This window comes from Cyprinus carpio, chromosome B9 (assembly GCF_018340385.1).
Source record: "Cyprinus carpio isolate SPL01 chromosome B9, ASM1834038v1, whole genome shotgun sequence".
NCBI lineage: Eukaryota > Metazoa > Chordata > Actinopteri > Cypriniformes > Cyprinidae > Cyprinus > Cyprinus carpio.
Window position 1 is genome coordinate 16,769,399 of NC_056605.1, and position 15,007 is coordinate 16,784,405.

A 15,007-nucleotide genomic window follows, 5' to 3' on the forward strand; every position below is an offset into this window, starting at 1 on the left:
TTATATGTAGTTTAACAATGCAAGAATGGGCTTTAACCACCAGATGGGGCAAATGAGCTCTTCAAGCCGTATTTCCAGGAGCAAGCTGCTAGTTTGGCAGGTTCCCCAGATGTAATGTGACCTGCTTCCTGCCATTTTTGCTCATGGAAGTCTTTGAGCCAATCACCTGAGCTGTACCTGCTTAAAAATCAACTGAAAATTACGTTCTCTCTCAATGCTGAGTGCCACACGGTCTGAGTATTTACATTTCAAGGGGAATAAACCTAAAAAAGTGCTTACTTATAGTTGTCTGCATATTAAGCTGGAATAAGATGAAATATTTTATCACCTTCAACTAATCACCAAAAGCAAAGTTGTCTTTAATGTCGCTCTTGAGATGAAAAAATTATTAATTTCTTAAAAAAAAAAAAATCCACCCCACACATTTGATTAGTAGTGTATACTGACGAACCTAACAAAATAACACATGACCATGAAAGCATTTTGTCTGATTTTTCTGTTTCTTTTATTTTCTTATGTGGAGCTTGTGTCTAAAGACAGAAAAGTGTTTAGCTTATATACAAATTAGCAAAGAACAAAAAGTCTTTTCAGATAGGAACATTTGTAGTCATTTTAAAGGAAGTGTTCTGTTTGTAGGGTTTTTCAAAACATATCTGCCAATTCTAGAATACTTTAAATTGTGATGGTGCAACAATGTGATCCAGATTATACACTAATTTGCTGAAACCTTTGAACAGGATCAAATTTAAATACAGTAGATGTTGCAAATGTTAAAAACAACAGAAACACTTATATAAAGATAAAAAAAAATCACTTTTTCAGCAAGCTCATGGAATAAACTTAATAAATTACTTGCTGTCTAAACTCTGATTGGGCTTCCATATAGGCTAAAATCATAATTGTTAATCCCTTTTTGTTCTTGTGCACAATATGTCCCTTTATTAGGCCTAATATTCATGAAATAGCATAAGTACACTCAAAAATAATATACCTCTTTGTGCAGAAAAAACAATTTCACATTCTTGATTTTTAAAAAATATATGTGAAAAAAGGCCTATGAAAAAAAACAAGCAGGCACAAAAGAAACTCTTCACTGAATGAAAGGAAGAGCTGAAGATCTGCTGCTGCGTCAGAGATTCATGCTCTTCATGGCTCACAGATCAAAGTCTCCACAACAAACTTGTTTTCAAAATGGCGGATCTTGTAGCAGTTCAGAGCCTCACGTTTCTGCATACCTGCAGCGGAGCACATTCAGCTTTCAGAAGTTTGAAATGTACTTGATTATACAGTAAACATGAGCGGAAATACTGTGCCTCCACCACTTATTTGTGCTTAAAACTTGAAAATAAGATCCACTGTGATAGTGGAAATATGTAAACAAACAAAAAAAATAGTCTTATCAAATGGTTTGTTTGTGTACACTTACCCAGTATGTTTTCTATACGCTGCAGTCTGTACGTGTCTTTGTCTTTGCACAGTTTATTGATGTAATAGCCCAGCTCACTGGTGCTGTCCAGCCTCTCTGTAATCATCATCTCCTCTCGCACAAGGTATGTCTGAGGAAGATACATTCCTGCCTGCAAAAACACACACAAACGTCAACTTAACTTCTGAAATGCTTTTGTGTGAAAAACACAAGAACCACTTATTGACACAAATTCACAGAATCTCCTGTTATTAATGTGGCTGGTTACCTTGATGTTGACCAGGAACTCCTGGAAATCTCTGGGCGGCATGACAATAGATGTGTTCAGGTTGATGATGTAGCATTTGTCCAGATTCAGGTCGAGGTAAGCAGTCAGTTTCTGACAGCACAGAATGGCACTCACGGTTATTCACCGAAACATATATTTGTACTTATATTTCTAGAGTCTCTTTAACACAAAACAGGAAACTCATGAACTTCTTTTTGCAACCTATAATCTCAGAAACTGAAAATTTCAGAAAACCAGTCCATCCCTGTTAAATATATAATGGATACAAATACAGTAGCGTGACTGATAATATGTTTATGGTGGTTATGGCTAAACACTGTCTGTCTGTGTGTGTGTGTGTGTGTGTGTATTTTTGTACCATGGTGAAATCATGCAGGATGCCAGCTGGATCGCCGTCTGCGAACTCAGGGACTGGTACTTTGATGAGCTCCACCTCATCATCTTCGAAAAAGCTCACATTCTCTTCAATCAGCCTCAGCGGTGCCTCAGCCTCCACCTCCACCTCCTCGTCAAACTCATAGTCTTCCTCAAAGTACTTCAACCCACAGACAAACACTTGGTCCTCCTGTGTGTGATAAACACATTCAGCATTACCACAAATTGACAACTACGTTTCAAAGAGCAGTTTGGTACCAACAAAATGTACACTTATTTAAAGACAAATTAATAATTTGCTCATTGTGGGAGGTGGATGACACATTAAGTGTAACAATAAAAAAGCTTGATACAGAAATCATTTCTAAGTATAGATCTAAATGTCCTGCTGTCTGAAAAATTCTGAAGAATATTTGTGACTTTCTCTTAAAGATTCTCTATTAACTACTAGTGACTCGTTTCTTAGAACTTGCCCACATGTAAAATGGCTAGCACTGTTGTACATGCATGTTTATTCTCAGTGCTATGCAGTTTAAGTTTTATCTTGCATAATGTTTTGGTTTTTGAGGATGAGGGCAAGTCACGTGATCTTTGCATATTGGTTTGTGGCTAATTTTGCAAGCTTCTACCAAGTGGCAGATGATTTTGCAGTATTTGCTGTTACAGAATTGCCAGGCTCCAATATCAGCCAATCACAGCGCTCACCATCACCAGAATTCTGATCACACACACCTGCTACTCATCCTGCTCACTCATTAGGACTGCTACAAACGCACACACCTCATCTCACCTCATTGTCTGGTCTCTAGGGCTGGTCTGAATACCATTTTTTGAGCTTCAAAGCTTTGGTAGTAATCAACACTGAATATTTGAAGCTTTGGAGGGAGGGGGTTGAACATATTCTTCTCTCAACACCTTGTCTACACAGAATGCCGTGCTGCGACAAAATACAATAGAACCTATTATGCTGTCTACACTATACAAAATTCCACAAAGTCCTGACAGTAAACTGCTGCTGCGTTCTATTTATGACGTACTGACACAAAATTCAAATGATTTTCAATGGTTGCTTTGTCGCATCCAGTGTAGATAGACTTTAGCTGTTGCGACGTGGTGCAATACGACACGACAACTGTCACGTCCAGTATAAACACGGTTTATTAAAGGCAGGAATCTCTCTGTGTCTGTCTGTCTGTTTGCATTTGTATTAAGTCGAGAACCGTTCATCCAATCGACTTCACGCATGGCAGGTGTGTTGCTGCGGACCCAAGGGAGTGCAATGTCGCATCTTGGTGCAATATGGACACGCAACACGTTCAGAATTAATAATCTTTTAATAAACTACAGAACAGCGGTGCGCCTCACGTGGGCAGGGCTTATATGCTCCGAGAACGAACACTGCACTAGTGATACAAAACACACAGGTCTTTTAAGAGCAATACTTTTAATACTGACAAATTATTATTAGGCTGGGCTACTGTACATTTGTCGTATTCGCATTCAATTCGTTTCAAAACGCATATTTGGCACATTGCCTTTCTTATCCTCACTCAATTTAAAGTGCTCCCACACAGCTGAGGTCTTTGGCATGTTTGTCTTCTCCAGATTAAATAAATCATGACGTTCATTAGGTTCACTCATGGGCGATTCATATTCAAGTGAATAAGAACCGTTTTGTGGGGATGCCAGGGGTTTAAAAAAAAGAAAAAAGAAAAGATTTGAATCTCAAAATTGAAAATCGAATGCCAACTCACGGAACAAATATTCGAATAATCAAATATTCTGGACCAGCCCTACTGGTCTTGTTTGTACGAAGTGGACTACTTACCTGACTTCCTGAACTCTTCTCTTCCGTCATGTCTCCAGTGTTCTCTGTCTCCAAGAATGTCAAAGCGGATGTCCTCTCCTGTCTTCATGCTCCAGAAGAGGTCACAGAGGAACCTGAGCCCATCTTGCCTCCCAACTTGATTCCGAGTCCCATCCAGTGGTCACAGCAACTAACCACATCCTCCAATGCCTCCGAAACAGCTCCACCGGGGTGTTCCAGTCAGTGCACCCCAATCATCACCCAGCAGACAACAGCACACTCGCTGTTTAAAGATCCTTTCTGGTGGCACAACATGGCCAGGGACGTGAGAAGGTTCATTTCAAGGCTAGTCTAACTGTGCAATCTCAAAGAGCCCAAGCCATCTACCAACAGGCAAGCTCCATCTGCTGCCGTTCACAATCGCTTGTGGTCACACCTAGGAGACCAGGCCCCCTCTGATGGTAACACATGCATTCTTGTTGTCATTGATCGGTTTTATAAATCATGTCATCTGCTTTCTCTCAAAGAGATTCCCACTGCAATGCAAACTGCAGAACTCGTCTTCAATCATGTCTTCCAGTACTTCGGGATTCCTGAGGACATAGTATCAGACTGGGGTCCCCAGTTTATTGCAAAGGTATGGAAAGCTTTCTTTACCCTCCTAGGTGTGACACTGAGCCTGGATACCATCCCCAATCGAATGGGAAGAGAGATCCAGGAGATTGGACCTATCCTACGAACATTCTGCCATGTCTACCAGAACTCTTGGAACCAGTTCCTAGGTTCCAGTTCCCTTTATCAGCCTGCCATTGAACTGACTCTGGTGCATGCTCGGTTCCCAGCCTCCTTTGTTCCAGTGGTCCGGGAAACCATCACATGTCCCATCTGTTGACTTGTGGTTCTGAGAGACTGAAAGGGTCTGGGACACTCACTCACAGTGGCAGTGCGCCACCAATAGATCTAGGCGGACATCCGACGAATGGAACTCCACCTTTCCAGCCTGGATAGGTTTGGCTGTCCACCAGAGACATTAGGATGTGCCTGCCATGCAAGAAGCTTATTTCCAGAAACACTGGCCCCTTCACCATCACCTGATAGATCTACCCAGTCACTTATCAACTGCACCTTCCTGCACACTACAGAATCCATTCGACATTCCATGTGTCACTCCATAAACCATATCATCCACCTGTTTCTCTCTCTACGGAGCCTGGCCCAGCTTAGGAACCCTCCCCCCCTCCACTAACCCTGGAAGAAGGAGCCATGCACTGAGTTAGAGAGATCCTGAACTCTCAGCCTTGTGGTGGATGGTTGTAGTATCTGTATAGTATAGTATCTGGTCGATTGGGAAGGTTATGGCACAGAGGAGCGCTCCCCAGAGACAATATCCTTGATCCAGCCCTAATCACAGCCTCTTATGACTGTCACCCCTGATCGTTCCTCGACCCGAGGAAGAGGTCGACCACCATGACATGGGGGAAGTACTGTCACAGAATTGCCAGCACCAAAATGCTGATCACACACACCTGCTACTCATCCTGCTCACTCATTAGGACTGCTACAAACGCACACACCTCATCTTACCTCATTGTCCGGCCTTGTTTGTACAATGTGGACTACTTACCTGACGTCCTGAACTCCTACATTACCTCTCTAGTGTGTCTAGCCTTCCTTTGTGTCACCAGTGTTCTCTGCCTACAAACCTATTGAAAGGGATTACCTCTATACTCACCAGTTGCAAAGAGGTGTGTGTATCCTTCCAATCATCTGCTCTGCCATCCACGTTTTCCTGCATCTATAGCAAAGGAAAATAAATTTAACAACTTTACTATCTCCCCTGATTATATATCTAAACTGCATACTCCACCTTGGTTGCCAGTGTGCTCAGTGCTGTAATAATCACTCTGTTGATTCCATGTATCTGAGTCTACATTCTGTACATTCTGTATACGCTCAATTATAGTTGCTTTTTAATTTCTGGGTCACAATCCACCAGCTGAAAATTACTGCTTCAAGGCTTAGACTGATTATGAAATGTTATAGAAATGAATCAAGATGAAGATAAACATCAATGCAAGATGACGCGTTAGTTGTTATGATCTTTTTTTTTAATATCACTATGGTTACATCTATTATCTCACCTCAAGCACATAGTATCTATATAGGTAGGCTCCTCCCACCACTACGCCAGAGAGAACGAGAGCCAATCCCAGACAGAAGCACCAGCACCACACCTTAGACTGCGGACGCATCAACACCGCTGCCTCAGGATCCTACAGGGCAAATTACACAGAGAAACAACGGTTACAAAATTACAATTGAACAATTACTTAACTAGTGTGTGTGTGTGTGTGTGTGTGTGTGTGTGTGTGTGTATATGTGTATATATATATATATATATATATATACACACACACACACACACTTCCATTCAAAAGTAATTAATACTTTTATTCAACAAGATTCATTACAAAAATTACTGTAAAGACATTTATAATGTTACAAAAAAAAATTCAAATCTATATGCATCTATATTCATCATAGAATCCTGAAATAATAACCAACACTGATAATAATAAGAAATGTTTCTTGAGCATTAAAAATCATCATTTCTGAAGGTTCACATAACACTGAAGACTGGAAGAAAGGCTGCTGAAGAAATCAGCTTTTCCATCACAGACAAAAGTTACATTTTAAAAATTACCCAAATAAAACACAGCTATTTAAACCAATAATATTTAACAAATTACTGTTTTACTTTATTTTTAGTCAAATAAATGCAGCCATTTAAGCATATTAAACAAGGCTTTAATCAAAAGAACAGGCCAACACAAGAATTAAAGTCCTCTATTGAAGTTACAGAGAGTAATTTTAAAGAACTAAAGGATATAATATGAATATTACTAGATAGAGATTCATTTTCCTTGTTCAAATGAATGCCTTATTTTAAGCATTATGTAAAGTATACAGTATATACAACAGGGCCTGACTCTCCCCAGCCTGACCTTCAGCCTAAACTTTAAGTTGTGTCCCTGTAGACATTCACACACAGCAGATATCATCTGTCATGAGACACACCACAAATGAAACGAGAAAAACCTTAGTCTATTCAGAGTCTGTTTTAAACAAAAATTATGACAAATGGCAGTTATGAGACAAACAGAACAAAAAAAGAAGTGAGATTCACACTGCATCTCTTTTGGTTTCCAGTCAAAGAGGCGTTAAAACAGTTTGGTCTCAGCAACTTCTGCAAAACGTCACGAAGAGGAAAAATCTTTAAATTCTAATCCACAAAAATGCTTCTTCACTCAAACAATAACTGCTCATATAAGTGCTACATGAATTGAAAGCGAAAGTTAACTAAACAGTTTCTATTTGAATAGCAGAAGGGGAGTTTAAGTTACATCAGAATTATATAAAGTGAGACACAGATAACATGTAGGCTATAATGCAGGAGATAGAGTGTCACCAGAGCTCCTTGTTTCATTGTGTTCTACTTATTTAATCCAAATAGTCAAAATAGTTTATCCTAGTTTAATATCTTGTAGAGGAGTGTTTTTTTTTTGTGTTTTTTTTTTTGCACATTCTCTCATTAATGTAACCACACAGCCCTTTATTGAGTACATGAAGGCAAGTGTTGGATGGCCTTGACCAGAAAATACAGTTGGAAGTCTTTTTAATGCTTCTTGAATGCCTCATGAATCAGGCATTTCCTGGTCTCACAGTAAAATCAGATAAAACTGCACTGTATTTACATATGCTATATGCTTGTATTTTGCACTTTGGTCTCTGTTCTTTTTTTTAATAATAATGTTTAGCCAAATTTATATAGCACCTTTCCATAGCTCAAAAACACTACTGTTGAGATACAGCAACAATCATATGGTATAGACAAGCAGTAGAATAGTTTTTATTTCTAAGCTTAAAGGTATAGTTCACCCCAAAATGAAAATGTTGTCATTAATTACTCACCCTCATGTCGTTCCCAACCCGTAAGACCTTCGTTCATCTTCGGAAGACAAATTAAGATATTTTTGATTCAATCTCAGAGCTCTCTGACCTGAAACATAGTAAGGACGTTGATAAAATAGTCCATGTGACAAATAAGTGGCTCAACTTCAGTGTTAGAGAAGCTACGAGAATGCTTTTTGTGTGCAAAGAAAACAAGAATAACAATTTATTCAACAATTCTTCTCCCCGAGTTACCACATTGATTACGATCAGGGGAAAGCATGTGTATGTGTCGTGGTACGCTCCAAAATGGCAGAAGACGGTAACTAGGTGGAGAAGAATTGTTGAATAAAGTCGTTATTTTTGTTTTCTTTGTGCACAAAAAGTATTCTCGTAGCTTCGCAGAATTGAAGTTGAGCCACTGATGTCACATGGACAGTTTTACTGATGTCCTAACTATGTTTCTGGGTCTGGGAATATTTCAGTTGCGTTGCAGTCTATGCAGGGTCAGAGAGCTCTCAGATTTCATCAAAAATATCTTAATTTTGTCCTGAAAATGAACAAAGGTCTTACGGGTTTGGAACGACATGAGGGTGAGTAATTAATGACAGAATTATTTTTGGGGGGCATACCATCCCTTTTAAGCTGAAGTCTAACTTTCTTATTCTTGGCTTGCAGTTCTGTCTCCTTTGGCAATACACTAATTTTCTTCAAAGTTGCCTGTATCATAAACATGCTTGAGAGTGCACACATAAAACATGTCTCAACACGTCTGTCTTCCACAACACATGAAAAGCACTCACATATATATCACTGAAGTCTCCTGGTAGTGAGCGTAAAGTATCTCTAAAGTGTGTTGTTGTGAGAAACACAGTTAAATTATTCTGAAAGAATACCATTCAGAGAATCACAACCACGTTCAATGCTTCCATCACACACACACACAATGGTGAAGTCCACTTCACAGGGCACTTGGTCAACTGGAATGCACCTACTGCTTTTCCATTTCAATTTCAATTTTACATTTGTAAATGCCCCCCTTGTGGTCAGAGGTAACCGCACCACTGGCCCCTAGTCTAGCCTTGATTTGGTCATTTTTAACTAGTGCGGCCCACCCACATAAATTCTGTGTGGGTGAAGTCTGTCATCCATTTTCTGTTCTATTCTTTTCCATTCTGTCACTTGTGTCACAAGTATTTAATCTTTTTTCTAATAAAAAATAATCAGTGAAGACCTTTTTTTTTATTTTATTCGCATACAAATATAATAAAGAAAAGTGTCCGTGAGGCAACAACAGGCTGTGTCAGGCAGCTGCCAACAAACACACACAAAAAGCAGCCCAGCACAACCTGTTCAGCCAGTCTCACACCCAACAACACCAGGAAATTATACGTAATATTTTATTACACTTACAAAAACGTACTATGGTAACCAAGGTTTCTGTCAAAATACCGTAGTAACTAATTACACTTATTTTTATCAGTAAACATCCCATAGGGGCTTGAGTAAATTATTATTATTTTTTATTAGATTATCAAAACATATAAGTTGATTATATCAAAATAAATTACTATTCAACACAAAATATTATTTAAAGTAAAACATGACAATAAAAATGAGGGACATAAGTTACTGAATAAAAAACTTTTTTTTTTTGTTTGTTGGTTGGTTTGTTTTTTTTACTTTGTGGACTAAAACAGCTCTTTATATAAAAAGGGAATGTAGTTCAATTTAATATAAGTTTAAGGAGGTGAAAATAACTTCTTTTCTTTCTTTTTTTTTATTTTTTTTTTGTACCAGGGTATTAGTGATTAACCAACTTTGGGCCGTCAGCCATTTTATAACACTTTCAGTCAACTTGATCAAAGTTTGAAGAGCAAACCTAAACAAAGAAACCCATTTACTTCTGCATTTGGCATACTTTCTATACTTCTCTCAAGATAATATATATAGGATACATTTAAAAAGCAATGTGCAGATATAACTGGACTTATCGATTAAAAGTCTTAATTACGAAATAACATTGAACTCAAACATTCCTAAAATTCAACAGAAGTAAATATACAGCGAGATTTGTTAGTAACGTTACAGTACCTGTACATCAGGAATGAGAGTTTCCTTCTTTGGATCCTTTATGGCGAGAGCCTTGTTAAAAGAAACCTTAACCATATTGAAAAGCTTCTGTAAAGTGTTTATTTCCGCGAGCTCGACAGAGAAAGATAGCGCAAAATGAAAGCGTTGGGTTTCCTGATCAGCAACGATGATGATGTGTGAGTGTGACGCACATGACAGATCACAACATCTACAGCGCTCGCTGCCTCTAGTGACAGCTACTAGAAATTCCACTAGGAAATGCATTGTTATAATTGATTATTTTACAATTACCAGTACTTTTAATTAAAGTTAAATGTAGAATATATAAGGAAACAATTATAGTAAAAACTAACATCTGGAATTATTCTTGAGAACCACAAAGCGGTGGCTCTCATCATAGGGGTCTCTCTAGAAGGCCTCAAGATGACTTAAAATGATTATTAAAAAGACAAAACAAGCTTTGAAAAAGCCAAATCAATATAAACTTTGAATATCGTTGGACAGTGTGGGGCTTTGTAGTAAAAAAGTTTGAGAACCACAGGGTATAACTGCAAATAAATAAATAAATAATAATATGTGTCCAGTTTTTGCTGTTGTTAACAACAGTTTTTAGTTTTATTCGTAACTATTAATTTGTTGATTTCATTAAATTCTTCAGCTAATTCCTAACAGTACGATTATAATGCTACATTAAGATGACAACAAGTGGATCTTTGATTACTGACAAATCATAATATCATATCTGAATCATATATCAACATTTGCGATTAGAGGACAAATTTCCCACTGACTGTCATTCAGACAGAACATTTGCAAAATATTCTAATAATCGAGCAATCAAAAACGAATATTGTTTGATTCTCACCAGCGCTGAGAAAATGAACAAATACCAAATTACAACGGATCTATAAGTGACAGGTATAGCCGTCATAACCAGTTATATGTTCTTCGTCGTTTACTCTATTACCCCGCAGTTCTGCAAGAACTGTTTATATGAACACTACGGATGATATTTTATGGAGAGCGATGGTATATTGTGGTCCCTCTGCCAACAGGCGTCACTGTCTGACTCTTGCTTCTGCGCGTTATTGTTCGCGCACGCGCACGCGCCTGCGAGGAGAAACCGTCATGGCGGCGGCGGCAGAGAAACCGACGAAAGACAAGCTTTTATCCACTCTGGATGATATTGAAGTTTTATCCAGGTTTGTCTTCATATATTCTGCATGTTTAGATGAAATAAACTTTGGTGTTATTTCTGTCTGCTTTTTTAACTGTTACAAAGCAGAATTATACTAAACTGCTAGTTCATTCATGAAATTCACAGCTGCTGGATTAGATCATAATGGAATAAATAAGTCACAGTTTCCTTTGTCCACTCGAGTCTGCTGTTTTCACAACTGTTATCGTATTATACACTACAACTATTCACACACACACACACACACACACACACACACACACACACACACACACACACACACACACACACACACACTTCTCTCATGTTCTTGTTTGTGTTACAGAGAGCTGATAGAGATGCTGGCGCTGTCCAGGACACAGAAACTGCCCCAGCCTGGAGAGGACACAGATGTGAGAGACACTGTTTACACACACAAGTGCAGACAATACTTAGGACATCGCTGAAATCTCAAGAAGACAGCAGATTTGTATCTGATGTTTACAGGTTTTAAAATTCTGATGTAGCCTGGGAAAAAGAAAAAGTCCTGAGAAATCCTAACTCAGAAATACATTTTGCTTTATCTGTTTAATTAGAGTCAGCATTAGTATTAATAATTGCCTTGTGAATTGCTGTGTAGTGCATGAATTGACCGTGTGCTGATTCTGTGAGCAGATACTGGAGCTGTTAGTGCAGAGAGACAGAGAGTTCCAGGAGCTCATGCAGACGGCGCTGGAGCAGGGCAGAGTGCAGCAGGAGATGCAGGCTCTGGAGAAGGAAGTGGAGAAGAGAGACAGCGATATCCAGCAGCTCCAGAAACAACTCAAAGAGGCCGAGCATATACTGGTGACTGAGCCAGTGCATGTTTATTTCAGGATCACTCCGTTACAGATCAGCATGCTTTATTACTTTACAAACCATCACTTTTTGTGCAACTTTGTAGATATTTAATTTCTAACAAAAACAACTGCTTGTGTTGTTGTGAGTTTGATTTGAGAAAAATCATTGGTCATTTGAAATGACAAAATTAACAAAGAACATTACAAATGTATTTTGATTACTTTGAACTCACAATGAGGACACTTTCAAAAAAAAAACATCAACATTGTTATATGTGATTACTATAGGAATTACAGTAAATTATGCATAATTACAAGCAACTGTATTTACACAGTCTTTTTATACAAACTGTGTTTAACACAATATTTATGAATCAGTTCTTTAAACTGGAAATAATTCTGTTTTTCATTCATTATCAGGCCACTGCTGTCTACCAAGCCAAAGAAAAGCTGAAGTCTATTGAAAACGCCAGAAAAGGTATTATTGTGTTATTAAAATTATGACCATATTTTCTGGAAAATAAGTCTCACCTGACTATAATTCACACTAGGTCATATTTGCGTTTTGCATTGTTGCGAGGGGGGAAAAATACAGAAAAGGTTCATCGGTGTACAAGACACTTGATTATTACTTTCTGGAACATTATAAACAGCATTAATATGTATTTTAGTTTCCTACACTCTGCAAGAAATCTCTTAATTTAATGGTTCTCAGAAATGAACAGAAATGTAAAATATAAGCATAATACATACATAAATTATAATGCCATTCATTATTAATAAAAAATATATGCATTATAAACTCCAAGCCTAAAGGAATTTATTTAAACTGACAGTCAAAATGCACTATACACATAAACTTGGCCTCACATATGCTTGAAGTGATTTTAAGTTCCAGCATGTTTCAGATGATTTAAAATGTGACATGTTCAGGAAAATACGGGAGTTCTCAGTAGAATTGATTAAGTCATAATAGTGAGATGCAAGTAATTGTATTTTATTTACTTGATTTAATGTATTGATTTACCATAGTATCAAATAGATACTGCTCTAGTTAAAATTTGACCCATGTCTCACTCTTTTTGTGTGTTTTCACCAGGGAGTATCTCTTCAGAGGAGATCATCAAGTATGCTCACAGGATCAGTGCCAGTAACGCAGTGTGTGCTCCTCTCAACTGGGTTCCAGGTATTTTTTTTCCTCCTGTGTCCAGTTCTTTTATTCGTCTCTCTCACTCATGTGATTTCCTCAGAAAGATGTTCGGCTATACTTGTTCTTGTTCTTCTATAAGTTCTTATGATGTGCATGTATGTGTAGGTGACCCCCGCAGGCCGTACCCCACTGATCTGGAGATGCGCAGTGGAATACTGGGTAACATGAGCAACATGCCCACCAACGGAGTGAACGGGCACCTGCCAGGAGATGCATTGGCTGCTGGGAGATTACCAGGCAGGTTCACTCTTCTGTGTCCTCCGTCCGCACTCTTTTTTTCGTCCCGGTTGTCTTTATCATACAAATATTGTGGTTTGTGTGTGGCTGTGTACTTTTCTGTTGAATTACAGTATGTTTATTTTTGCTAATGTCTTTCTCCTTTCGCTTTTAGATATTCTAACCCCACAATATCCTTGGCAGTCCGCTGATGTTTCCATGGGGATTCTGCCTCCTCACCATGGCAACGATTTTGGCCTGGAGCCACCTGGTCATAACAAGGAAAATGAAGATGATGTTGAGGCCATGTCAACAGATTCCTCCAGCAGCAGCAGTGACTCAGACTGAGAGTGTGTGTGTGTGTGTGTGTGTGTGTGTGTGTGTGTGTGTGTGTGTGTGTGTGTGTGTGTGTGTGTGTGTCCACAGTGAAAAAAAAGTGTGTTGTCTGCATCTAGTTTCTGTGATTGTGGAGATCCGGATGGCAACAGATACTGCTTTCAGGAGGACTAAACCTACATAGGTCCTCTTTTCAGCAAAGCCTCATTTGCTTGTTTTTTTTTTTTTTCCATTCTCCAGATGCCTTGCAGTCATCATTTGTTTGTATAATTTTATCCCACCGGCCTCAAAATGTGGCCAGTGTGTCATTTTCATTGTGTGCAGAGTGACAGGCTCATTTGCATTTATTTGTAATCTAGTGAAGCATTACTGGTTTACAGTTGGAATATAAATAGTAATGTAAATACCTCTTTCAGGTTCTGTAAATATATAAAACTTTTTATAAAAAAACTTTATTATTGTTTTGTTAATTTTACATTGTCTGGTTTGTGTATACAGAAGGGCTGTGTAGTTTTTAAATGGTTTGTTTCCCCTCTGGAGCTGAGGTAAGGTAGTAAAGGAATAGGTCTGATTTAAATGACCCCTCGGGTTCAGTTTTCCAATATATACACCATGACCTCTAAAAATGCTTGCACAGATCCTACTCTGCATGATCATTTCTCATAGACTGTCGACTTCAATATATTACAGTGCTTGCAAGACAAAACAGTTTTGATATTGCTGTAACATTCTGTTTAAACCTGATAATAAATCAATACAAAATTCTCAAGAATCCCCTATTGAGACTGAACATTTAAAATCTAACCATCCAAATTTCAATTACACTTATTTGCATACTGAATATTGGTTATTTAGTTAAGATGGCTTGATATTTGGGCACACTTGGCCCAGAATTTACTTTTTTAGGTATGCTATCACCTTCAGGAAATTATTTAATTTGTATATTTGAATTATTATTATTTTTTTTATACTGGATAGAAACACAATCTAGACAAACTACATAATGTGCTTGAATAAGTGGTTATAGTAACATTAGTTGTTAAAACATGTTTACTGCCTCACTTTTAAAAATAAATTCTGAACTTCTGGTTTAGTTTCCAATCTTAGCTCTTAAATCACTTTGATCTCTTATTATATCGCACATGGTGATTGGGTTTAATGGTCCCAGAGTACCATTCTGAGCACTGAATATATACTTTTAACATTTTATGAGTCGGGCATAGGTGCAAGTTCAGGTTGTTTAACATTGGCCACCAGATGGCGCATTAACACTAATTAGACACTAAT

General features: G+C 38.1%; 2 protein-coding genes across 3 annotated transcripts; one reads left to right on the forward strand and one right to left on the reverse strand.

The window, feature by feature from the left end:
- Positions 1-481: 481 nt before the first annotated feature.
- itm2bb (integral membrane protein 2Bb) lies at positions 482-10,139 on the reverse strand. 2 transcript variants are annotated; one of them, XM_042731181.1, is made up of 7 exons: positions 9,943-10,139; positions 6,039-6,170; positions 5,630-5,692; positions 2,074-2,280; positions 1,695-1,805; positions 1,427-1,577; positions 482-1,235 (listed from the first exon to the last, which is right to left on the reverse strand). In XM_042731181.1, the coding sequence occupies exons 1-7, from the start codon at positions 10,015-10,017 to the stop codon at positions 1,147-1,149; spliced, it is 828 nt and encodes a 275-aa protein (XP_042587115.1). In that variant the 5' UTR covers positions 10,018-10,139; the 3' UTR covers positions 482-1,146. The 2 variants fall into 2 exon arrangements, with proteins under 2 accessions (XP_042587115.1, XP_042587116.1); XM_042731182.1 differs by lacking the exon at positions 5,630-5,692.
- Positions 10,140-10,986: 847 nt separating this feature from the next.
- On the forward strand, positions 10,987-14,492 carry LOC109102237 (mediator of RNA polymerase II transcription subunit 4-like). The gene is made up of 8 exons (XM_042731184.1): positions 10,987-11,144; positions 11,466-11,532; positions 11,795-11,965; positions 12,379-12,436; positions 13,058-13,144; positions 13,274-13,405; positions 13,560-13,734; positions 13,779-14,492. Exons 1-7 carry the CDS (start codon positions 11,071-11,073, stop codon positions 13,730-13,732), a joined length of 762 nt encoding a protein of 253 aa, XP_042587118.1. The 5' UTR covers positions 10,987-11,070; the 3' UTR covers positions 13,733-13,734; positions 13,779-14,492.
- Positions 14,493-15,007: the final 515 nt, after the last annotated feature.